General features: G+C 53.0%; 1 protein-coding gene across 7 annotated transcripts in view; it reads left to right on the top strand.

Moving 5' to 3' along the window:
- ACTN1 (actinin alpha 1) overlaps positions 1 to 24,813 on the top strand; it is a 97,150-nt gene that overhangs the window by 57,804 nt on the left and 14,533 nt on the right. For all 7 annotated transcript variants that reach the window (XR_011504643.1, XM_014860305.3, XM_014860308.3 and 4 more), the window contains exons 4-11: positions 3,638 to 3,724; positions 5,959 to 6,046; positions 6,574 to 6,652; positions 10,827 to 10,908; positions 12,513 to 12,598; positions 20,201 to 20,293; positions 21,667 to 21,897; positions 23,755 to 23,902. Coding sequence is in view for 6 of the 7 variants with exons in the window: in XM_014860305.3 (XP_014715791.1) it covers positions 3,638 to 3,724; positions 5,959 to 6,046; positions 6,574 to 6,652; positions 10,827 to 10,908; positions 12,513 to 12,598; positions 20,201 to 20,293; positions 21,667 to 21,897; positions 23,755 to 23,902 (894 nt within the window). In the remaining variant the exon portion in view is untranslated. The remainder of the gene's footprint in view (positions 1 to 3,637; positions 3,725 to 5,958; positions 6,047 to 6,573; positions 6,653 to 10,826; positions 10,909 to 12,512; positions 12,599 to 20,200; positions 20,294 to 21,666; positions 21,898 to 23,754; positions 23,903 to 24,813) is intronic.

Here is a 24,813-nt window from a genome sequence, read left to right as displayed (position 1 = left end):
GGGTGCTCCAGGAAGGGCGTACGTTCCCTGTCCCCAAAGATGTTCAGATGGAAGCTGGAGGCGGGAAACTGCCATCCCTCGGGGAGGGGTTAGGATTTCTTGTACGATGCTTGATTCTGGAATGTCTGGGCTTCATGGACTTGGGACTTGACAAGGGGAGAGGACCTGGGAAGGATTTTTATTTTAAGATCTTTGGGTGGGGAAGCTTGATGTCTTTGGGTGCCCAGAGCCTGGGGGTGGTCTCGATGATTTAGCATCTATCCTCAGGATTGGGGCGGGGGTACAGTAGCTACAGCAGTGGTCTGGGAGGTGGTAACCCTCTGGGGTCCAGTTTCTGTCAAGGGGAATTTCTCCAGCATCATTCATTCTACTGTCTGAATACTGCGCAGGTGACTGCATTTCTAGGGGGGCAGTGTCGGGGGAAGGGAAGGTGCCGAGTAAGTGCAGGATGCGAACGGCTTCGTAGCCGTAGGAATGACAGAAACATGCCTGACTTCTTCCCACACCCTTGGCAGACACTGATAATCTGTCATGGTTTTTCCCACGGGGTCCAGTTGTGGCCTTGGGACCCTCCTTTTGGACCCAGCATTCCCGGCGGCCTCCTGACCTAAGCTGCCTGTGAGATGGGGAGTCCCTGCTCCAAATCTAGAGATGCCTGGGAAGAGGATGTGCTGTTCTGGGGACCCAGGGAGGAGGGCCCCTAGGGAGGGTTACACCAAGAGGGTGGACGGGGAGTCGGGGGCACTGGGGCCGGGGTCGTGCACGGGTCTTAACTGAACACACCCAGTGTCTTTGCCTGTACTTGGCTCCTCTGTTTTCTGGAGAACTTGGTATGAGTGCGAATTCAGTAAGCAAAAATCCCTGGGGGGTTTCTGGGGATGGAGGAGAGGAAGAAGTAGGCAAGACCCAAAAAAGAAGCTGCCCCGTATTCCTTGGTGCTGGGAGGACACTGAGCTCAAGGCCAGCAGGAGACTGAGGTATTTGGCCTTTGTAAGTGGGGCAGCATTGGGGCTGCAGGGTGGGGGAGGGAGGGGGGCCAGCACCCAGCCTCCGCTCCTGGAAAGGCCCAGTGGCAGCATTATCACCTGGAGCTTTCTCTAGACTTTAAAAAAATGTCCCCTTGTATCTGACACACTGTTCATGAAATTTTGGACCTGCTTTTTCCACTTTCTGTATTATAAAGGTTTTCCCAAGTTATTAAATCTTGCAAAGGTAATTTTTAATGGCTGGGTTCATCATCTGTTGGTTGAGCACAGCTGTGCCCTCTTCCAGACCTGGGTCTTGCCCTGGAGGAGCCTGAGCGTGGTTATGCCCTTGGAGCCTGACAGGCCTGCGTCACGCCTCTGCCCATTCACCCGCTTGTGGTTAGAACCTCCCAGTGTTCACTCGTTCATTGAACAGATGTTGAGAAGGGCTTTCTCTGGGCCAGGCACCATGCTGGGCTCTGAGCAGTGATGCAAAACCAAATCTTTACCCTTGTGGAGCTTGCACTCTAGAAGCGGGAGAGAGAAAATACACACATACATATGTAGGAGGGAGGAAATAAATCGGAGAGTCAAGTGGGAGGTCAAGGAAGGACCCAAGGAGAAGGTGATGCGTGAGTGGAGACAGGAGGGTGGTAAGGGGCAAGCCCCGTTGACATCCAGGGAGGGGGGAGCTCAGGAGGCCGTGTGACTGGAGGGGGTGGAGGGACCTGAGGGCCTCACCGCCCACTGGCTTTGACTCTGAGTGAGATGGGAAGCCCTGGAGGTCTTGAGCAGAGGGGCGACAGGGTCTGGGCTCGGTCATGCCTTGTGCTTTGTGCCTTCACACAGTTTCCAGTTTGGGGCCTTTGATACATAGCTTAGTGACAAGCACCTTTACAGGCAGCCTAACTCTGCATTTCATGTCATTGGCTATGGATAGACTTCTAGAGGTAGAATTTTACTGTCCACAAGTTGAACGACTCCAAGATGCTTGCTCCTTGTTGCCAAGCTATTTCCCAGAAAGTTTTTTTTTCTTTTTTAAACTAATTTACACTTCTAGCCTCAGTGGAGTTGCCTTACCACCATCGAAGTGTGTGTTTGCTTATTTTTTAACTTTGCTAATTTAATAGCTGGGAAAATGGAATAACTTCTTGAATCACAAGTGGGATCGAACATTCTTATAAATCGGTTATTTGTATTGCATGTTTTTCGAAGTGTCTATTCATGTCCTTTGCCTGCTTATCTGTTGTGAATTTAGACTTTTTTCTTACCAATTTATGTAGACTCTAAATGTTACCGAGGTTAAACCATTGGAAGTCTCAAATGAAAGGGCATTTTAAAAATATCAAACCTTTATGAACTCTCTGTTCCCCCCAGCATGCTCTGCTTTTACTTGATAAGCTGGATGCTCGTGTGCTGCTGCAGCTCCCTGTGTCTCTAACCCAGGCCCTCCGACTCGGGTCTGTGCCCCGGTGATGTCCAGGGCTCTGGGAGGGGCATTTAAAACCCCGCTGTGAGCAGGGAGAGTTACATCCTGTCCCGTGTCCAAAGTGGTTGCTGGTCCTCCTCCGCTCGGCACCCGGATGCAGGCTCTGAAGAGCTGCCTGCCCTTGATAAGCAGCTGCAGTGCGCTGTATCCTGTCAGTCATGCAGTTTTGCCGTCGCTTTTGAGAAAGGGGGTAAGATCTTAGAGTGTAACTTCCTTAGTGGAATCTACTCTTGTTTAAGAGGATTTTGGGAAGCAAACCCTGGTGGACATGAGCCCAGGGAATCGGGAGTGGCTGGAGGTTGTATCTCCTCATAGTTGTGTTGAGTCTCCCCTCAAACCAGTGTTGTGGGAAATAAAATATCCTTTGGGTGCCTTACTCTTAACCAAGAGCACCGGATCTGGACGCAGGTGGGGGTGAGGGGTCTACGTTTGACCGTCACCTGCTCAGCCCCCAAGACCATAAATGGCTCTGTGTCCTGGGTTCCTTAAAGGCTGGGCTCAGTTATGTTTGTATGTCCAGCCTCTGGGCCTGGTGCAGAAAAAGAAAAAAATTACTTCATAGAATTTGTAGCATTTTTAAAAAGGCTACATAGTGCTGCTTAGACGGAATTTTGTTGGATATCTCTTAGTTGTGGTCTTGAAGCTGTTGTTGATTTTTTAAAACATCTGTTTTAATACCCATCTAATGGCATTACGAGGTGGATTTGTGAGCTGGTGGATCCTTCAGTTGGGTGTTCACAAACCTGTGTTAGGTTGATTACAGTCTGTTGCCTGCACCAGCTTTCTGGGTGTGGATGGCTATTCTGAGAGCTGCGATTGCCCGGTGGTCCCCAGCTCAGAGTTGCCAGAACAGTTGTGATGCTGAGAAATCCTGCCCCCTCCTCCATCAGGCTGGGGGACACTGCTCGTGGTTTAAGACACCTCCTTCTCTATCACCTTTCCCGAACTACCCAGTAGAATTGACCACACCCTCCTGTGTTCCCAGGACACCCCCCAAATAGACGTCTCTCCTGGCACCTGTGACATGTAGTTGCACTAACTTCTGAAAACATATCGACTTCCCTCTGGAAATGGAGCTGTGGGGTCTTTGATTTCCCGCGTGGTGCCTGGAGAACGTGGGTGCTCGGAATAACTCTGTTCCTGCTAAGACCCATCCTAACATGTCCTTCTGCTGTTTCTGTAGAAATCGTGGATGGGAACGTGAAAATGACCCTGGGTATGATCTGGACCATCATCCTCCGCTTTGCCATCCAGGACATCTCTGTGGAAGGTTGGTCTGCTCTGTTCCATGACGCCCCCACCTCTCCTGCGCCTTCACCGTCACGTCTTCCTCCCTCACCCCGGGCAGTGGGGCCTTGACTGTGGGCCACGTCCTGGGCTTCTTGCCCATTGCGGACATCTGCCCTCCTAGTCTGCAGAGAAGTACGAACTGTTTGGGGTGCTGGTTCCCACAGGTGTATTGGCCCCAGGCAAACTCCCCATTTTGAGAAAGCCCAAAGTTGCCGTGGGGAAGTGTGCTGGAAACTGCACCTGGCTCTTGGGTTGTTAAATCTGAAAGGGTAGGAGAACAGCAGCCAGAAGGGAGTGCAGGAATGGGAAGCTGACCCCAGGTCTCCACTCTGCTCCCATAGCACCCTCTGGTGGCCACTTTCCAGATCTGCAAGAGGCTGCTGTGGTCGGGGCAGTGATCTCTCTCAATTTTTAATTTCACACCAGCAGTTTTTGAGTTTAGGTCTGATATATGTGTATTTATTTTGTAATAAATTATATTTGTGTATTGCTATGCATATTATAAAACACACACCAAAAAAATTTTTAAATCTTGAAAAGATTTTTCTTCAAGTAATTTTTTAATGAGAACAATGTGGATTAAATTTGTTTGGAAATCTTGGTTTCCATATGGGAATCTTGGACTGTTGGTGATACAGCAATGGGAAGGTCTATGTTTGGTTTATAGATACTTGGTATTTAGGGCTGAAGTGGTTAAAAGGATGCCCACATAGTCACTTAGGACGTGGTTCTTGTTAGTGATGGTGGATATAAATTCATTTTCAAATTGCCACTGCCCTTTTTTTTTTTTTTTAATATTTGTGCTTTTTGGTGAGGAAGATTGGTCCTGAGCTAACACCTGTTGCCAATCTTTTTTTCCTCTTCCTCTCCCCGAAGCCCCCCAGTACATAGCTGTGTATTCTAGTTGTAGCTCTGCTGTGTGGGACGCCACCTCAGCGTGGCCTGATGAGCGGTGCCATGTCTGCACCCAGGGTCCGAACTGACGAAACCCTGGGCTGCCAAAGTGGAGTGTGCGAACTTAACCACTCGGCCACAGGGCCGCTCCTCAAATTGCCTTCTTGATGAGTTTGATTCTTTCGGGCAGACTTCTTGTCAGCTCGGATCGAATTGTCATTGTTTTAATCTCGTAATAGAGCTGTTGAAGAGCTTGAACTCAGAAGCCTTAGCTTTGCTGATTTTTTTTTTATTGTTTGCCTGTGCTTGAATTATTGTATTATCTTTACTTCAAATAATTTATGTCATTTTAAAGTCTGTTTTGTGAATTGAAAGTAAATGAGATCATCCACGAACCCACTTCACTGGGTACCATGACCTGCAGTTCACAGATGTGAACACATGGGGTGGTGTGGTTTGCAGCCATATCTGGGCTGGGAGCTGCTGGGGTCCCCTGAGATACCTGCCTTACCTTACCGACAGGGGTCTGTCTCACACACAGCAACAGTGGCAATCTATGCATTAAATATAAGAAAACCTTATTTTCTTTTAGATGAAATCTGATTGGAGTCCTAACATTTTTTTCCCACGTGGCTGTGTATGCTGCACAGGGCACACGTGCCCCTTTCTGGAGATTCCTGGACTTTAGATTCCATAGATCAATCCAACTTTCCTCCCCAAAGTGGCCACTTGGCATAGGTTGCCAACATATTTTGTCTTGCTCCATTTCCTTGATTTTTTTTTTGAAGATTTTATTTTTTTCCTTTTTCTCCCAAAGCCCCCTGGTACATAGTTGTGTGTTTTTTAGTTGTGGGTCCTTCTAGTTGTGGCATGTGGGACACCAACTCAGCACGGCCTGTTGAGTGGTGCCACGTCCGTGCTCAGGATTCGAACTGGTGAAACCCTGGGCCGCCGCGGCGGAGCGCGAGAACTTACTCACTCGGCCACTGGGCCGGCCCCCGTTTCCTTGATTAAAAGGAAGTGACGGAAATATTCTGAGTCTGAAAGGCCCTTATCTCAGTATTTAAATGTGTAATGCAGCTAACTATGAGAAACTTCCTGGCTTGCTTCTGTGTTTCTCAAGTAACTTCTCAAATGTTCCAAGGAAGTAGACTTGATGGCCTGGTAGCCGCAGGGTTGCAATCCAGGGGTCTTTGTGTGGACCCCCTGTGTGAAAGAGCCTGGGCCCTGTGGCCATGGTGAGGCCTCCTGTGAGCCACTGCCCCTCCCTCCACAGAGCCAGCCCCCTGACCTCTCCACCTGTTGTCCCCTTCCCCACAGAGACTTCGGCGAAGGAAGGGCTGCTCTTGTGGTGTCAGAGAAAGACAGCCCCCTACAAAAACGTCAACATCCAGAACTTCCACATAAGGTGAGTGGCCACGGGCTGAGGGGCTCTTGCAAAACTGAAGCTGCCTCCTCCAAGGACCCCCGCGCCCCCTTGGTGGGATCAGTCTCATCTCTAGAACAGAGCTGAGGCCCTTGTGGGCAGAAGTAGCTTTTCTTGGCAAGGGAGTATCGCCAACCCTTGGATGCCCCCCTCCCTCTCGGCTGCTGCCTCTGACACCTGTGGCTGATGCTCGTGTACTGGGGAGCTCCCAGGAGAGTGTCGGGGAAGAAGAGGAACAGAGCAGACGAGAGCTGGGACCTTGGTGGGGGGTAGGGTCGGATGTGGCAAATGTGTCTCAACTTGCCGAGCCCCACCCACAAAGTCTTGACCCCACTGCCTGGGGGAGGTGACAGGTAGAAATGTCCCTGCCCATCCTGTCTTCTCCTAACTCCTCCTCCCAAGCCTTATGTCATCATCTCCAGAACAAAGGAGACCCCCGCTTCGTGCTTTGTCCGTAGTTAGTGTTGGGCCCCCTCAGCCGCTCCTCACCTTCTCTCTCCCTCTGGCAGCTGGAAGGATGGCCTCGGCTTCTGTGCCTTGATCCACCGACACCGGCCTGAGCTGATCGACTACGGGAAGCTGCGGAAGGTACGTGTGCTCCCCTGACCTCCCACTGCCACCCCCCGGCGTGCTGGTCCCTGGTGGGTAGGTGGGGGTGGGGGAGGGCGGGACTGGGCCCCCTGTTCTGAGAGCGCATGGCCCAGCGTGAGGGCTGTCAGTCTTCTTAGACGAGCCAAGGAGACAGCCATTTAGAAGGAAGAGAAAAACACCTTCACTATATCATATGTGCACAGCATGCATGTACTTTGCTGACTTGACAGCCCACCGGGAAAAATAGCCAAACGGCGGCAGTGATTGTGTTAGAGTGACGGAATAGTAAGTGGCGTTCTCCCCTTCTGTCAATGCAGGTTTTGTAAGGTGGATGTATTCGTTTCACAATTCAAACATTGCATTTTCTCAGAGGTGTTTATCCCGGCCGTGTCTGAGATTGGCTGGACAGCTTCCCACCATGGGTTTGGTTCACTTCACGGCTGAAGTCTGGCTGGGGCGTTTTCTTTTGCTGCTGCCCGATTTCATTTATGCTTTTGGCATGCAGCTGCTGGGAGGTTTTCCTGAGCCTGTGCCCCTGTCGAGGAGCAGACGAGGAGGTGGGGTTGTGTGGCTGGCCTTGGGGTGGTTCTCAGGGTCCGGGCTGGTTAAGGGACGCTGGCCGAGACCTTGGAGAGGGCTGTCCGGGGCCTCTCTGACTGTGCTCACCCCATCCTCCCTCTCAGCCCGTCCCTTGCCGAGGCCACGTGGTGTGGGCGTCTTGGGAGAGGCCACCTGGAGCCCTGCCCGCGCCCCACTTGATGATATGGAGCTTGGGTTGGAACGTCCTCTGTCCATGCTCGAGTCTCTTGGCAAGGGGGCTTCTAGGAGTGACTGTTTTATATTTCTCCACTTGACCTTGAAGCTTGGAGAGCACAGGGTTCAGTAAAGACCCCCGCCTTGCCTGTGCCCCCAGCAGGGACCTCTGCTTCCCAGTGGCCAAGCAAGGCTTTGTGTTGCTGGCGTGAGAGCTGCTCTGTCAACTCTGAGTGGCAGTAGGCCCTGCCTCCAGGGTGTGGGGGAGCGAGCTGCTGAGAAGGATTTGTAGGGGAGGACACGGGCAGTCACCTGCCAGGAAGGATGGAGTCCCATCCCCTGCTGGGCCAAAGCTTGAGGCTGTGGACACTGCCCACCTGGCAGGGCCCACCTGCTGCAGGGGAGGAGCCTGCAGCCTGGCCAGCACAGGGCCAGCCCTTCCCACATTCGTCTCTTGGGGGACAGAGGGATCCCAGCCCTTTAACTCAGCTGCCTTGTGAGGGGAAAAAAACAGCTTCAGAACCCCCCAACCTGCCCGAAAGCTGTGTACCCAAATCAAACAGGGCTGCCGATGGGAAATCCTAGGGGCCACGATTCTCTGTTAAACGCGCCTTCTGGTGCCTCCTCACTGTGCAGCTGATGCGCTTGGGTGACGGGCGTATGTGTGTCTGTGTCCCTGCCTGGGTGTGCTGGGGTGGCAGCAGCCAGTTAGTCCGCAGCTGTTCCCTACCCCATAGAAAGGGGGGCCCGTGCTGACCGGGCCTCTACAGTCCCTCCCCACTTTCCACAGACACCAGGAGCCTCAGCCATTCGGGAGGTGAGAGTCCAGGGGCCCTTGTCGCACAGCCAGCCAGCTCTCTCCCCACCCTCCCTCCCTCTCTGTGTCTTTTCATTTCTCCCTGCTTCACGGTGTCTGTCTCCTCCTCTCTTTCATTCAGTAGCATCAATGAAATCCAGCCCAAGTCCTGGCACAGACCTGGCCCACGGAACTGTGGCTTCTTTCCAGAAAGCACAGGTTGCCAGAGCTGACCGGTGCTTGGGAACAGGGGAGAGTGAGGGGCTCTGACCGGAAGCCCTTCCTTCCACAGTGGCCTTAGGTGGGCGTGGGGGCCTGGCGGTCCCTGGGAATGACGTGGGCCAGGTGGGTGTGTACCTGGGGCCTGAGGACTGCTTACAGCCCTGGGTGGAAGTGACCTTCACTGCCTGGCAGTGTTTTTTATCACTCTGGAAGCTGTCAGAGACTTTTCCAGAAGCACTCCACCTTCTCTATTTTGAGTGATTTCTTCCTGAAAGTGTCCCAAATGAATGTGTTTATCCCTTGGTTACTTTGTGATTCTCACTTTAGCAAACGGGGAAACTGAGTCCTGGACTGACAAAACCAGCTTGTTTTTAGGTTAGTCTGGGGATCCAAGAAATAGTGGGAGGTCCAGCAAGAAACTCCTCCCACTGAGTTGTGTTTTTTTCCACATTTAAAATTTGTTTTTTAGTCGTGGTGAAATATACACAACATAAAACTTACTGCTTTATCCTTTTTTTAATACTCTTTCTTTGGTTTGTTTTTTTTGTTGAGGAAGACTGGCCCTGAGCTAACATCCATTGCCAGTCTGCCTCTATTTTGTATGTGGGATGCTGCCATAGCATGGTTTGATGAGTGGTGTAGGTCCATGCCCAGGATCCAAACCCATGAACCCCAGGCCACGGAAGCAGAGCACACGAACTTAACCACTGGGCCACTGGGCCACCCCCCATTTTAACCATTTTTAGTACAGTTCAGTGTCATAAGTATATTCACATTGCTGTGCCACCCTCTCCACCGACCATCTCCAGAATTCTTTTCATCTTGAAAAACTGAAATTCTGAACCCATTGAACCACTCCCCATTCCCCCTTCTGCCAGCCCCTGGAAACCACCATTTTACTTTCTGTCTCTAGGAATTTGACCATTCTAGGTACCTCTGTAAGTGGAATCATACAGTGTTTGTGCCTGGCTTATTTCACTTAGCATGATGTTTTCAAGGTTTGTCTATGTTGTAGCATGTATCAGAATTTCCCTTTTAAGGCAGAATAATATTCTGTTGTATGGATATACCACATTTTGTTTATTTATTTATCTCTCAATGGACATATAGGTAGTTTCCAACTTCTGGCTATTGAGAATATCACAGCTATGAACATGAGTGCACAAATATCTGAGTCCCTGCTTTCAGTTCTTTGGGATATATACCCAGAAGTGGAATTACTGAGTCATATGGAAATTCAATGTTTAACTTATTTTTTTCCTATTCTTTTTTTTTTTGAGGAAGATTAGCCCTGAGCTAATATCTCCTGTCAATCCTCCTCTTTTTTTTTGCTGAGGAAGACTAGCCCTGAGCTAACATCCATGCCCATCTTTCTCTGCTTTATATGTGGGACTCCTGCCACACCATGGCTTGCCAAGTGGTGCCATGTCCGCACCTGGGATCTGAACCGGAGAACCCGAGGCCGCTGAAGCGGAACAGGCGCACTTAACTGCTGCGCCACCGGGCTGGCCCCTATGTTTAACTTTTTGAGGAACCTCCATACTGTTTCCCACAGCAGCTGCACCATTTTATAGTCCCACCGACAGTGCACAAGGATTCCAGTTTCTGTATATCCTCACCAATCCCTAATGGGTTTTCTTGAGAAGGTAGCAGAAATAAGAATAGTCAGAAGGCTATAGCTGTATGAAGGAGCCCCAAGATTTCATGGAATGTGAGCGCCAAAGGAGTTTGAGAGCTCCTAGTCCAACTCTTTTTTTTTTTCAAAGATTTTATTTTTCCTTTTTCTCCCGAAAGCCCCCCGGTACTTAGTTGTGTATCTTTTAGTTGTGGGTCCTTCTAGTTGTGGCATGTGGGATTCTGCCTCAGCATGGCTTGATGAGCGATGCCATGTCTGCTTCCAGGATTGGAACTGGCAAAACCCTGGGCTGCCAAAGCAGAGCTCGCGAACTTAACCAATCGCCCATGGGGCTGGCCCCTCCTAGTCTATCTCTTGAGTAACAGATGGGGAAACTGAGGCCAGCTTGCTTACCCATGAGTCCCACTGGTTGGTGCAAAGATGAAACCAGAAGCCAAGACTGATAGCACCCAGGCCGGTACCCTGCTCTCAGCACTCACTTCTTAGCAATTCTTTCTTGGGCTGCAGGCCAATATTCTTCACCCCATTTCTCTGGCAAAGAAGCTGAGGCTTGAGGAGGAAAGATGGTGTTATAAACCCCCAGCCAGTGAGCCCTCGTGGTGAGGCCAGCCTTCTACACCTGGAGCTGGCCCCTGAGGACTGAGCCTCGGAGGGGCTATAACAGTTTCCTCTGCCCCCCAATCTTGGTGGTCATCCAGATGGGGGTAGCCAGCGTCTTGTCATACTTCTCACTGTCTAACCCCTTCTTCTTCTTCTCCCTGTAGGATGATCCACTCACAAACCTGAACACGGCCTTCGATGTGGCGGAGAAGTACCTGGACATCCCCAAGATGCTGGATGCTGAAGGTGAAGGCGCTTTCCTTCTGGGCCACCAGCTCTTCTCCCACCTGCCACCCAGCGGTCAGCACGAGTGGGCCCAGAAGCCTGAGGCAGGAAGGGAGAAGGCCTGGTCTCTGGGATCTCATTTGGGGAGCCTGGAGGTCACCTGCCCGTCAGGGATTCCATAGTTCCCTGAGGTTTGTAGGGAAGGGTGGCTGGTGCTGACAAAGGCTTTGAGGCTGTTTTTGCATCGACCGCCTGAGGGTGGTTCTCGCTTTGGCCTTGGGGTCTGGGTAGTGGCTGCTGGGTTAGAGTGTGGTGCTCCCTGGTTGCTGTAGGGGAGGGAAAACACTACCCTCCTGGGTTCTCCAGCTGGGGCCCTGTGAGTTAGAGTGACGAAAGAGAGACTAACAAGAGAAAAGCCAACAGCCATTTACTGACATGAGCATCGCGCATCCACTCGGAAGTTCGGGTGGTGGGGATGGAAGGAGTGGTCAGTTGGGGGTGTACGTTCATCTCTAACTTCGCAGGGGGAAGGGGGAGAGAGGGCACTTACAGGAAAGCAAATGACTTTTTGGAAAGATGAGCGGGCCCTTCGGAGAATAGATGAGAGATGCGATAGTTTGTGACAACATCTGTGTGTGTGTGGAGCCATTTTCAAACATATGTAAAAGCAGAGACAATAGCATAATGAACCCGTATGTATCCATCATCTAGATAACAACTATTGAGATGTTGTCACACTTTTTTTTCTTTTTTTTTGTTTTCTGTGTTGAAATATTTTAAAGCAAATCCCAGAAATCACAGGATCTCATTGCTACATGCTTCAGAATACATACCTTAAAAGTATGAATACTTTCTTTTTTTTTTTTAAAGGTTTTTATTTTGTTTTGTGAGGAAGATTGGCCCTGAGCTAACATCTGTTGCCAATCTTCCTCTTTTTGTTTTCCCCCTCCCCACAGCCCCAGTACATAGTTGTATATCCTAGTTGTAGGTCATTCTAGTTCTTCTTTGTGGGATGCTGCTGCAGCATGGCCTGATGAGCGGCGCGTAAGTCCATGCCCAGGATCCGAACCTGTGAACCCTGGGCCACCAAAGTGGGGTGTGTGAACTTAGCTGCTATGCCACCAGCCTGGCTCCTGAATATTTTCTTATGCAACCATAAAACAATTTTCACACCTAGCAAATTAACAGTAATTCCTTGATACGTCTACTGCCCAGTTCAAAATCAGATTTCCCCAGTTTCTTTTTAGAGTCGGTTTGTTTTCATCAGGATCCAAACAGAGTCTGCACGTGGCATTTAGTTGTATTTCTTACGTCTTTTCTAATCTGTAGCTCTTCTGTCCTCCTTCCACCCCGTTTTGTTCCCGCCACTGAGCTGCCTGCAGGAGCTGGGCCGGCTGTCCCAGGCACTGTTCCCTACTCGGGGTTTGTCTGTTTGCTCCCTCAGGGCCCCATCTCACTGTCCCTCTCGTCTTCCTGTAAGTGGAAGCTGATGCCGGAAGCCAGTTAGATTCAGGCTCTGCATTTTGGCAAGAAGACCGGGTGGTCTGAGAGCCTCTGTCCACATCACATCAGGAGGCGTGTTGTATGTTCCCCAGCTGGCTTTAACTCCAGATTTTTCTTGACAGACATTGTCGGAACCGCCCGACCGGATGAGAAGGCCATCATGACCTATGTGTCCAGCTTCTACCATGCCTTCTCTGGAGCCCAGAAGGTACCCAGGGCCCCCTGGTCCTTCCTTGCCCAGCACACCTCATGCCGGACCCCACACCATGCTCACGCCCCTCCCACCCCCATCTCTCTGCTCTCCTCGGCCACAGGGTCCTGAGGGCCCGTCTCTGGTCTCGTCAGCCCCTGCGGCCAGTGTGGCGTGGTGGCCTTGCTCAGCGCCTCTCCCGCCTGCACCTCTGCTCTTTCTCTACTGTCTCCGAGAAAGTCGGGCAGGAGCTTACCTCCTGGGACCCCGATGGCTTCAGCGGGAAGGGCTGCATGGGTGACATCAGCCGGGGTGGTTCTGAAGGCCTGGCAGGTGCATGGGCAGCGGCACCTCAGTGCCCACCTCTGTGGAAGCTATAGGGTGTGTCAGGGCAGCAGGGACCTCCCTGGGGAAGCCGCTCTGGGGACCTGTCTCCTGTCTTCACTGACCTGTTTTGCAAAGGTGTCATGAAGCCCCCAACTTTCTCTTGCACATGGCCTTGATTTAGCAAATCTGTCCACAGCCCCTTTGGGTCCTGGTGCCTTCTATATCTTGCCCGGGACCCCCATGTGGGGTCGCTTTCCACTCCTGGACATAAGCACAACCCTTGGAGGGAGGAAGGGAAAGATGGGTGGGCAGACGTGAACCCCTTCAAGTGTCCTGGCCCAGATTTGCTCAGGGAGGCCTGAGGTTAAAGTCCAGTTGTGCAGGTTCCGTACTACACAAGGGTACCACAGCTAAAGGGCATCATTCACCCTGCTTCCAGATGTGGAAGATTTGAAGATTTTATTACCAGGCTTAGCTGAGGCAGCAGATGCCCCTCACTCAGTTCCCCTCACAGGCAGGACCCCAGAAACACAACATCCAGGTCACCATGACCGCACACCACAGGCCTGGCCTTCGACCTGTCACGTGCTCAGGCAAATCTCCCACCCTCCACAGGGAGAGACCGTCTCAGAAGCATGACAGGGCGTCCCGCACGTCCCCCGCCCTCTGCCCAGCCTTCCCCTCTGCTCTCCCCGCTTCCCTTTCTCAGCCTGTGCTCCCCCCGACCCTTTCTCCTGCCACCATCTCAGTTTTCCTTTCTGCTCGGTCCCTCCTTTTCTGTCTGTCCGTCCGTCTTGCGTTCTCTTCGTCCGCCATGGCTGTGTAGGTTGACTCTGTGCTGCTGCCGCTACTTTCTCTTCTCAACCTCTTCTCCTTCTCTGCGCAGATGTGTGGGCACGCTAAGGCCGGATGGGAGGGCCATGTGACCTAGTGTTTCATGTCACTGCCTCGCCTTCTCGGGTGCGCAGAAGGTGAGCTCTCCCTCGGCCTCACCCACGCCCCCTGCTGGCCTCCCTGGACCTCCAGCAGCAGGCCCTGGAGTCAAAGGACGGGGCAGGGAAGCCCCCTCTTCTTGCAGAAGCGCAGGGTGCCCTCTGAACCTTGGCCAGGACATTTGACGGTGCCATGACCCCAGTCTCTGGATGGTCTCCTGCTTTCTGTCCCTACACACTGGGCATCATGGATGCCACAAATGGGAAAGATGCTCGTGGCCTCAGCTCCTTCCCCGGAGCCTGAGTTGAAAGCCCTCATCCCAAGCAGCACAGCTCTTGGCTGTGCTTCCTGACTACTTCCTTCACCCAGGGCCCCTTTACTTCTCCTTCTCCCTTGGTCCAGCTTAGGCAAGACCATCCTCTCAGACGACCCAGAAGCCAGAGCAGAGAGAAGTCTTCCTGCCTCCTCCCTGGTGTCAGGCCAGAGGCTCAGAGCCCTGCCTTATCATTCCCAACCAGGCCTGCCATGGACAGTGGAGCAGGTTGCACACTATACCTGGGTGCCATGTGTGCACCATAGACAATGAAAGATCTGAATATTTATTACTAAAATTGTCCTGAAGATGGAAGTAAAAATGTCTTCTAACATAATTGGTGTGACAGTTTCCATTAGAAGTGCTTTGGAGATGAGATGCCTTTAAAATATTACATGAAGGCCCTGGATGGGCAAGCAGCAGCCCTACTACCTGCCTGGATGGGTGCGCAGGGCCCTCCTCAGCTTCCTGCCAAGGCCTCATTGGCGCTGACAGAGACATGAGAGCAGCCCTGCCGGGAGGCACCCTCTCCTAGGTGTCCCTGGCCTCCCAGGATGCCCAGCCCCTTCCAGCCTCTTCTCTGGCGTCTTGCTTCTTCTTTCTCTTTGTCCCACCTCTGCTGCTCTCTCTCATCAACTTCTTCCGGCCCCTCTTGCCCCCCGTCTTTTAGCCAGGATGTGAGTGGCGTCTGTCTATTTGCCTCAGTGGGCCCCCAGCCCTGAGAACCACAGAGGGTCTGCTGGCCCGTGTCCGTGGCAGGTCTGAGCTCTCTGCCGTGGTCTCCCCAACCTTCTTTCCAACTCCCCTTCCTCCTCCTCCCCTGTGCCTTCAGGGGTTTTGTCCTGGGCTTCATGCCCGTTGGCCCTGGCCTTCCCGGTCTCTGAAGCCTTCCCTGTGTCCTGGCTGATGACAGTGCTTGGTAGGGAATGCGCGAGCGTGCGTGCGTGCGTGCGTGCGTGTGTGTGTGTGTGTCGGCCTGCTTTTCTCCCTCCCAGATCTCATACCACCTCCCCCCATGCCCTCTTCCCTTTCACTCATCCCTCTTGCGACCATTTCACGCTCCTTTTGTCCACCTCTGAGGACAAGGTCACCAGCTGGGGGCGGGGGTGGGAGTCGGGGTGGGGGGGTGTTCCTGTCCTGGGTCAGGGACCTCCCTGAGAGTTGCCCCGAACCACTTGTAAGGATTCGGGCAGCTGCTTAGAGCTTCGCAGGCCGGTGGGCAGGGCTCTTGCCCGTCCCGTCGTGGAGGGAGGTCCTTCAGACCCGCACGCTCTTCCCGTCTCGGTGTCGGGTGCGATGGGGAGACATCTTCCAACACCCATGCCCAGTGTCCTCTGTCCTTCCCTTGGCCTTTCTCTTGTCAACCCGTGGACGGTGGAACTAGCGTAGCAGCAGAGTCTGTTGCATGCGTGCACGTCTGGTGCACATGTGCGTGTGCAGCAGTACAGGTGCCCATACACGCATGGGGCATGCAAGTGTGCCGGATTGATTTTCCTGGTCAGATGAGGACCAGCTTCTGTTTGCCACCTTGGTTCGGGTTCTGATTCTTTCCCAGCTTTCCTCCCCTTCTCTTCCCCTGTGGGGATTTAGAAGGGGTTTGGAGCAACCAGATTTCGTTTATCTAGTTTGAGCTTTAGAGTTCATGGTCTAGTGGAACTGTTTGTGAGAAACAGACATTTAAGGCACCAACTGGATTTGCTGTAGGTGTTTCTGGAAGCTTCTAGGAGTAGATGGTGCTGTTTGCATGCCTCCATCATCCATGGCTTTATTCACTCTTGTGAATCTTCTAAGGGAAAGAACCCCTTCCTGCCCTCAAGGAATTCCTGGTCCACCTGGGGAAACTGTTCATAACGGCAGCCCACCGTGGCCGCGGTCTGCTCAGTGCTCTGCTCGCTGTGGACCTGCGGGCGGGCGCACGGCTGCAGGCCACGGAGGCTTCCTGGAGCAGGAACTGGGCTTGAGGGTTTTAAGCATTGAGGAGGGGGCCCACCAGGGAGAAGCTTAGGGAGGGTTGAGGAGGGCAGCCGCAGCTTGTACGGAAGCTCTGAGATCTGATGGAGTGTGGTCTGCGAGAGGAGAGCAAGTGGCGCTGGTACAGGCTCTTGTCCCGCTGCCTGGAGCAGGGGCTGCTGGGGGAAAGCCAGAGACGGCGGCTACAGAGTGGGCCGGCTGCCGTGGGTCAGCTCCCGTGTGTTGGGGGCCTCGCTGTCAGGGACACCAGGGCTGGGCGCTGACTTGGGACATGGGGAAGGGCTAGGGTAGTGGGTGGCTGTGGGAGGAAGGAAATGGGCAATTCTAGCTAGATTTGGGAAATCTTTGACTAAAAATGTCACAGATGATTGTGGTGGCACTGATGTGAATCTGTGGGTGGCTGTGGGCTGCGTCATTTGGCCACGTCTGGGTGTTTGACGTCACCGTAATTGGGGATGGTTCCTCTCCAGACTCTGCCTGTTCCAGCTAATTGGATGCCGATTGTCAGGGTGGCAGTTTGTCTTGGGGTGGCTGAAGGTTTCGTTGGGATAGCTCATCTTCCAGGAATAATAGTCCCTAACTTCTTTAAAAATAACTAATATGAAGCCAAACATTGTTCTGTGTTCAGTTGTAAAATAGTACAACTTAAAGTAGGTCATGAAAAACAAGAGAATGCAAAACAAGGAAAGGTAAACAGAGATTTCCAGAAGTCTTTTCCTTTGGCACTTGGAAGTAATCCATTTGCCTATTCCTGTAAAATATTTTCTCAGCCCATTGATGATCTGTGCTCACATCCCTTGTCCTGTGCAAATTCTCTCATCATCAGAAAGGTCTGGCATCCTGGGGCTGCTTCTCGGGCTCCAGAGCAGGAGGAGCCTGGGGGCAGGACTCTGAAGCTGCCTCAGTTTTCGAGTTCCTCTCAGGGACTGAATCTTTCCTCCCCTATAACCAGTCTCTCCTTTGAGCAGTCTCTTTGTGTACCTGGTGGTGTTGGGTACCTCTGTCCTAAATCCTCCATAGTGTGTGGGGTTCTTGTAGCCCTGGGAGGAAAAAAGCTAGAAAACCAGAACATTGGGACGACTGGGGTAGGTTCGGATCCACCAGCAGGAGTCTCGCTTCTCTTCCACTCCAGGGACCGTGTTCTGGAGGCCTCACCAAGCTTGTGCTTCCTCAGCTGGTCTCTGACATCCTGGGCTGGGGTCAGCTGGGGTTGATGGGTGACTGAGGGACCGGTGTGGAAGCAAGTTCACCCATCAGCTGGCAGGTGGCTGGCAGGCAGCTGGCAGGCTTCTGCGGGCTTCTGCCTCCGTGAGGGAGGGAGTCGGGCAGTGAGCGCAGCGTTGGGGGCGAGGTTCTGAGGGTTCTGCATGTCGTTCCTTTTTTTTCTGAAATCAAATCTGGATTCCGGGAGCCTACTTCCTGGAGGTCACAGTGGGAGCTGGGCTGTCCCTTGAGGCAACCCTGATGGGGTTTGCAGACAGGACACGGCCTTTTCTAAAGAAAGCCCTCTGTGGTCCAGGAGGCCCAGGCTTTATTTCCAAAGGCAGATTCCCTGGTCATATTGATGGGTTTCCTCAGTCAGCCTCTCCTGGTGAGGCCAGCCTGAGAGGGGCGGGGCTGGGGCCGGGCTGAAACGCAGGCTTGGGAAAGAAATGGAGTCTTTTTGAAAAATTTCCAGAAGGCCCACTCGGGAACTCCCCCAGACTTCATCCAAAAGGAGGTCCCTTTGACCCTGGAACAGTTGCCAGGCTGTGAGGGACGGGCAAGGCTCGCGAGACCCACGGGACATCTCCTAAAATCCCGTGAATGCAGGCCTCGCTCAGTCCACCAATTTGATAAGTTGACACACAAATCAAAGTTTGTGTGACTACTGAGCCCAGGATTTCAAGATGAATCAGGAGGACACCCAGGTGAAGGAGGGCTTCACAGCGCCAGCTGCCGTTTGCCCACCACGAGCAGCTGCCATGACTGTCACCTGCCCCGTCAGCACGTTGGGCAGGGGTCTTTGCAGCCACCCCGCATTTGTACAGGAATGTCAGTACAGAGGAGAGCATTGGCCTCCCCCAGGGCCCCTGCCCTAGCCTTCAAGGACAGTAGCCCTGTGACTGCAGGCGGATTGCCAGCTCCAGCCAGCCTCATGGGCACATCAGCCTGGTTCTCGTAACCCTGCTATTTCGGGGGCCCCACACCTTCTGGGACAGGCTCCAGGAAGGAATTTCCCTCTTCGTCGCCTCTTGGGACTCCCCCTGTTTCTCAGAAGGAAGGATGATCAGTCAGGAGTCGGTGTGAGAAGTGGCCGTGGCATCTCCAGGACAGAGTTGAGTTGAGGGACCGGAGATGAGGGTCCGAGGATGTGACTCTCTGCCCCAGTTTCTTGAGACCTGGGACTTGAAGTCCCTTTTTTTTTTTTAAACCTTTTATTTATTTTATTTTAATTAATCAATTTATTTTTGAGGAAGATCAGCCCTGAGATAACATCTGCTGCCAATCCTTCTCTTTTTGCTGAGGAAGACTGGCCCTGAGCTAACATCCATGCCCATCTTCCTCTACTTTATACGTGGGATGCCCACCACAGCATGGCGTGCCAAGCAGTGCCATGTCTGCACCTGGGATCCGAACCGGTGAACCCCGGGCTGCCACAGTGGAACGTGGGAACTTAACCACTGCATCACCAGGCCGGTGCCTTGAAGTCCCTTCTCAGAGGACACTCAGCTCCCTCTCTGGCCATTCCCGCTGTTCCCCTGCTGGAGGCCCACCTGCTCTGACGCCTCACCCTGGAGGATGCAGTCTCTTGCCTTGGAGCTTGAAAGGACCTTGATGATGATCTCATCCTGCTCCCTCACACACACACATATCCCAGCACAGTCACACACACATCACATGATTCTGTGGGTGTACTTCCTATTCGAAAAGTTCTGCAGGGAAGAAACATTTACATCTTCTTAGTCACTCCTTCCCAGTTCTAAGCATCCTCATTCTCAGGAAGTTCTTCCTTTTGCGTAGCCTCAGTTTGTCTTGCTGCAGTTGAAACCCATTTTGTCTTGTTCATCAACCAGTTGTGAGGTCTCATCTTTCTAACCCCTAAACCTTCATCGTCCCTTGTCATCTACCGGGGCACCCTTCTCCAGGGCCCCAGAGTGCATTTCTGTTTTCTCACAGGCGTCGTCTGCTCCCACCCCTAGGCTGTCTTCCTTTCTATCCAGGACCCCAAAAAGGCTTTGAGTTCACCTCCCCTTGGAGTTGGGTTAGGATGTGCACAAGAATAGAGCTGAATTCAAAAGTCACCTGAGCAAAGTGCATTGAGGACCACCTGGCCCTGCCGGTGTGGGGTGCACAGGGCCCTCCATGCACAGAAGGTGTGTTTCCCGGGATTCTGGGCCTTTGCCTCTGATTGCCGCTCCGTCCTCTTGTTCCTCTGGCTGCCGGGGCCCAGCTCCGTGTCAGATCGGCCCTCAGTGCAGGACGTGAGCAGGGCTTTCCCAGTGCTGCCCACACTTCCCTTTCGGGGCGTCCTGCCCGTATGGGCTGACCCTTACCTCTTGCCCTTAGTGGAGGAGAGGGTCCCTGGATCGTCTGTAAAGTTCTTTGGGCTTTGCCCCAGGAGACTTGAGAGATTCTGCAGGGATCCTGAGAGGCCGCACTGCTTCTCAGTCAGCCCCTTATTCCAGAACTCCCAGATTTGAATTCTGCGTCCCCGGGATCCAGCCCGAGAGCCTGAGCCTTGGGATCCCAGGGCCTCCTCTTGGAATTCCAGGATGGGCGTGAACTGTCTTATCTCTGAGCCTGAGCTGAGTGGGTTGATTCTATCAGTCATGGGATTTGTTTCTTTCTAACATACATGTTGGGCCTCAAACTCAGGCCCTGCTCCAGGGGCCCAATTCAGCCACCAAGACCTCTCTCTGGGCCCCCCTGATCCATGGGACAAGGTATGGGCTGGCAAAGAGGATGGTGAGGAGGGGCAAGGAGGCTGTGAATTCAGAGCCTTGGGAGCTGCAGGGGTGGGAGGGGGCTTTGTCGGGACAGGTGTGGACCAGGTGCTCCGGGAGGCTGACCGGGACCCTCTGTCTCATTGCCAGGCGGAGACAGCAGCCAATCGCATCTGCAAGGTGTTGGCCGTCAACCAGGAGAACGAGCAGCTCATGGAAGACTACGAGAAGCTGGCCAGCGATGTGGGTATCACCTGAGTTCTGGCCCGGCCCCAGCAAGGCCCTGCCACCCCCACCCTGACAGAAAAGGAGCCCCAGAACCTGTACCTCCAGTCTGTCCTGGGGCCCAGTGCAGGCCGGGTGTGGTCCGTGGTCCCAGCACAGTTAACCCAGGACATCTTGGGCTCTGCTCCTGCTCTCCCAGAAAGCAGAGAGTGAGTCCGGGGCCAGTCTCTGGGCTTCTGAGAGCTGAGTTCCAGGCTCGTCCTGTCACCCACAGTGAGCCTGGGAAATCCCTTCCTCTCCCTGGTTCTCAGGTTTTTCACTTGACAAGTGAGAGTTGAGCCAAGGGATCTCACAGGCCTTTCCAGCCTGATGTGCTGCTGTTCTGTGAGTTTCACTCAGACTAGGAGAGGGGAACGCCTGGTTCCGAGAGGGTATGAACCAGGGAGATCAGTGCTGGCTCAGGCTGGCCTAGCGACTGAACCACCCCGGGGGACAGGATGGGACAGTGCTGGGTTTGCTCTTCTGCCATTGAATGCATTTGGGTTAAGAGTCCACATGCTTCTTCCTTGAAAGAATTCAGCCTTTGGAACAGCTCACCCCTCCCCTGGGTGGATCTGCTGTCCAGCGTAGTAAGAACCCATGTTCTGGAGCCTACGTGCCTGGGTTTGATCCCTGCTCCGCCATTCAGCCTGGGTCACCTTGGCAAGTCACATAACCTCGCAGTGCCTTGGTTACCTCGTCTGTAACCTGGGGGAGGGTCATAGCACTTGACCCCAGAGGGTTCCTGTGATTATTCAGATGAGTTAATTTGGGTGACGTGCCTGGCACCTTGCAGGGGATCAGTATGTTTCCTATCGTCGCTTCAGCTCCTCCGTCTTCACCATCACCTCTTCAAGGAAAACAGTCCAAGCTGTTCCCTGCCTGTGTCCCAGAAGCCGCCTCTTCCCCTTTGAGTCAGGGAGCCACCTTCTAGAATCCTAGAAGGTCAGGCAGCAAGGACCTCAGGGAACAATTGTTAACTTCTCCATGGTGTTGGTGAGGAGACTGAGGCCCTGCCAGGTAGACCTAGAACCAGGACTCGCTTCTCCTGCTCTTGGTTGAGCTGTCTTCCACCACGTCGGCAGTTCTCCCCCTTGCAGAGCAGGGAGGTTCAGTGATGTGGCTGTGAGTTAACGTAGCCTAGTGGCCAGGCTTCATGATGTCTGTGATTCTCAGAGGGGGCACCCTAGAACCTGGCCTTGTGGCCCCAGAATGACCTAGGGTGGTAACTGGGGAGAGTGTGCTGTCAGGAGAGACGCCTCCCTGAAGCCCCCTGTGTGGGAAGGGCTGGCGGGAAGAGAGGGAAGCCGGCCCTCGTCCTCCCTCCCAGCGTCGTCCCCTTCTGCTTGCAGCTGCTGGAGTGGATCCGCCGCACCATCCCCTGGCTGGAGAACCGGGCCCCCGAGAACACCATGCACGCCATGCAGCAGAAGCTGGAGGACTTCCGTGACTACCGGCGCCTGCACAAGCCGCCCAAGGTGCAGGAGAAGTGCCAGCTGGAGATCAACTTCAACACGCTGCAGACCAAGCTGCGCCTCAGCAACCGCCCCGCCTTCATGCCCTCCGAGGGCAGGATGGTCTCGGTGAGCATGGGGGCAAGCCCGGGCCCCCAGCCGAGACTGCATCCGGCTCTGACCTGCTCATGGTCATGGTCAGGTGCTGTGTCGTGGGCGGAGCCAGGTTTGGCTCTACCTGCATGCACTGCTCTCGATATCATCTCTCCTTTCCAGGGTACCACCCAGGCTGGAGCCCCCATTCAGCTGTGGGGGGCGGCTTCTCTCCTGACCAGACTGGGTCAGGGGTCCTTCCAGACCCCTGAACATCCACCCCAGACCTCCCCAGCACTGCCAGCTTCCCCCTGATCCTCAAAAAATCATCTTTGCAAACAAAATGGCTTTTGACACATTGAACCAAACAGGGCGTAACTCAATAGCGATAAAGATCATTCTTACTTCCATAGGGGTGGCCCCGTGGCCGAGTGGTTAAGTTCGTGCACTCTGCTTTGGTGGCCCAGGGTTTCGCTGCTTCTGATTCTGGGCACTGCTCATCGGGCCATGCTGGGGCAGCGTCCCACATGCCACAGCTTGAAGGACCCACAACGAAAATATACAACTATGTACTGGGGGCATTTGGGGAGAAAAAGCAGAAAAAAAAAAAGATCATTCTTACTTCCATGGAATCTTGTTGAAGCACTTAAAAAAAAAAAACTTATTACCTTAAACAAGTAATAGATTTTTGTGGTAGGATATTTCAAAGATACAAATAAGCGAAATACAGAAAATAGAAATTACTCATAATCTTACTACCCAGTATCAACTTAAACATTTTTTTGGAAAAGAGTTTTTTAGTCTTTCTATATAAACATAATTTTTAAGGTAATCCTAAAGCAGGTTTTATTTAATAAGCTGCTTTTTAAAACAACTAAACTTATATTGTGACCAACTTTGCATGTTGTTATATACTCTTTATTTATGTCAATTTTTGTTATTCCTCCCTATTCAGGGAGAAAGTTTATGAGCCAGAGAAACATGCAAAAGAAGTTTAAAATTGACGAGCATAAAGCTTTTGTCCTTTGAAATGAGAGTAATGGGAGGACGTGGCATAGCAGGCAGGGACGCGAGGGAATGGGAGGAGCATGCGAACAGCAGTGGGAGGAGGCAGGACCCAGGAACCCGGAGGAGAGAAAGGAGGCCCTTGACGTAGTGTATGCAGTCTAGGCAAGTGTGGTCCTTTCCTGGGCTCCGGGGCTGAATCAGCAGTTTTTAGCTGGCCAGAGCTTTTGCTAGCCGGAGAGTCTCTGTGCGGGTTAGAAAAAATGTCCCTCCTCTGGGCGGGTGCAGGCTGGCCCCCAGGCACATGGTGGGGACCAGGGCAGCACGCAGGCTGGCTTCAGTCCCAGTTGCTGCCCAGAGGATGCCCTTGTGCAAACTGTAGGGGGTGGCCCTGTCGGTGGTTTCCTGTCTGGAGGGCTATGGGTTTGTGCTCAGCATCTGTCACTATCCTCAGACTCTTGCCCAGCTCGCCCAGGCCAGGGTCCCTAAAGCTCCCAGGCTACTTCCCAGAGGCCAGAGCCCATGAGAGGATCCAGAAAACGTTGGGGAGGCTGCTTGCCCCATTCAATTCGTTGCTCTGTTTGCCTGGCTGGTCCTACAACCTCTCTGATTGGTCAGAAATCCTGTCAGAAGCCAGTCCTGGGCCACAGAAGGCCTTGGGCTCTTTCCCTGTGGGGCCGCACACCCAGAGCCCCACAGCTGGGTGGCCCATGTGGACTCAGCTCCACTCCCTGCCCAAGAAGCCGGATGCCTTGGGGGCCGAGGGAAATAACAGTGGGGGCTGAGTGGGTATGGCCGAGATGGGGAGGAGGCTCCTGGAAGGCACAGAGCAGCTGTGGGGGTCTCAGGGGCCAAGTGGAGCTGACCCTGTGCCTCCCGTCCCCTCAGGACATCAACAACGCCTGGGGCTGCCTGGAGCAGGCAGAGAAGGGCTATGAGGAGTGGCTCCTGAATGAGATCCGGCGGCTGGAGCGGCTGGACCACCTGGCAGAGAAGTTCCGGCAGAAGGCCTCCATCCACGAGGCCTGGACGGATGGTGAGGCCAGCCCAGCCTGCTGCCTTCCCAAGGGCCTGGCTTTCATGTTCCCCCAACCCAGCCACCAGCTGCACCTCTTTTCTTTTCTTGCCTTTTGTTAGTTTTGTGTTCCTTTTGTCTCTTACCAGTTCCTTGACATTAGGCAAATTCATCAGTCTTTGGGTTGCCTCAGTTTCCTCATCTGTAAAGTGGGGGTAATAAGAGTGTCAGCCTCATAGGAAGAAGCATGGGCCGGCAAGGTTGGCTCCTTCTGGAGGCTGTGAGGGGGACCCCATCCCATGCTTCTTCCTGGCATCTGGTGGTTGCTGACAGTCCTTGGGGTTCCTTCGCTTGAGCAGCATCACTCCAGTCTCTGCCTCTGTCTCCACATGACTGCTTCTCTGTGTCTCTGTGACTGAAATCGCCCTCTCCTTTTTCTAATAAAGACTCTCATCATTGGATTTAGGGCCCACCCTAATCCAGTATGACTTGTCTTAACTCATTACATCTGCAAAGACCCTATTTCCAAATAAGGTCAGGTTCTGAGGTTCTAGGTTGAAGTGAGGTGGAGTGGGACACTATCCAACTCAGTACCCCCTTCAAAGGGTTGTCATAGGCTTAAATGTCCTAACTATGTTTTATGCTTAGTTGAGTGCCCAGCACGTGGAATGCACTCGGTAAATGGTAGCCATGGGTGTTTTTCCTCCACTGCCTTCCTCTTCCTTTTTCTGCCCCCCAGTTATAGTGACCTAGAACGCTTGCCTTAGCACATGTGTGTCTCCCTTACTCTGACCTGGAGGCACGTGGGGCCACGTGTAGCATCTGCTTGTTGGCTGCTAAGGTTAACTGCAAAGAGAGAAAATCATTCCTAGAAATCTTCCTCAGAACCCAGGTCAGGGCTGGAGAGGGGCATGGACTGCCCAAATCCTAGG

Source organism: Equus asinus, chromosome 7 (genome assembly GCF_041296235.1).
Source record: "Equus asinus isolate D_3611 breed Donkey chromosome 7, EquAss-T2T_v2, whole genome shotgun sequence".
Lineage (NCBI taxonomy): Eukaryota > Metazoa > Chordata > Mammalia > Perissodactyla > Equidae > Equus > Equus asinus.
Note: the sequence above shows the minus strand (reverse complement) of the source record. Positions and strands in the feature narration are given on the sequence as shown.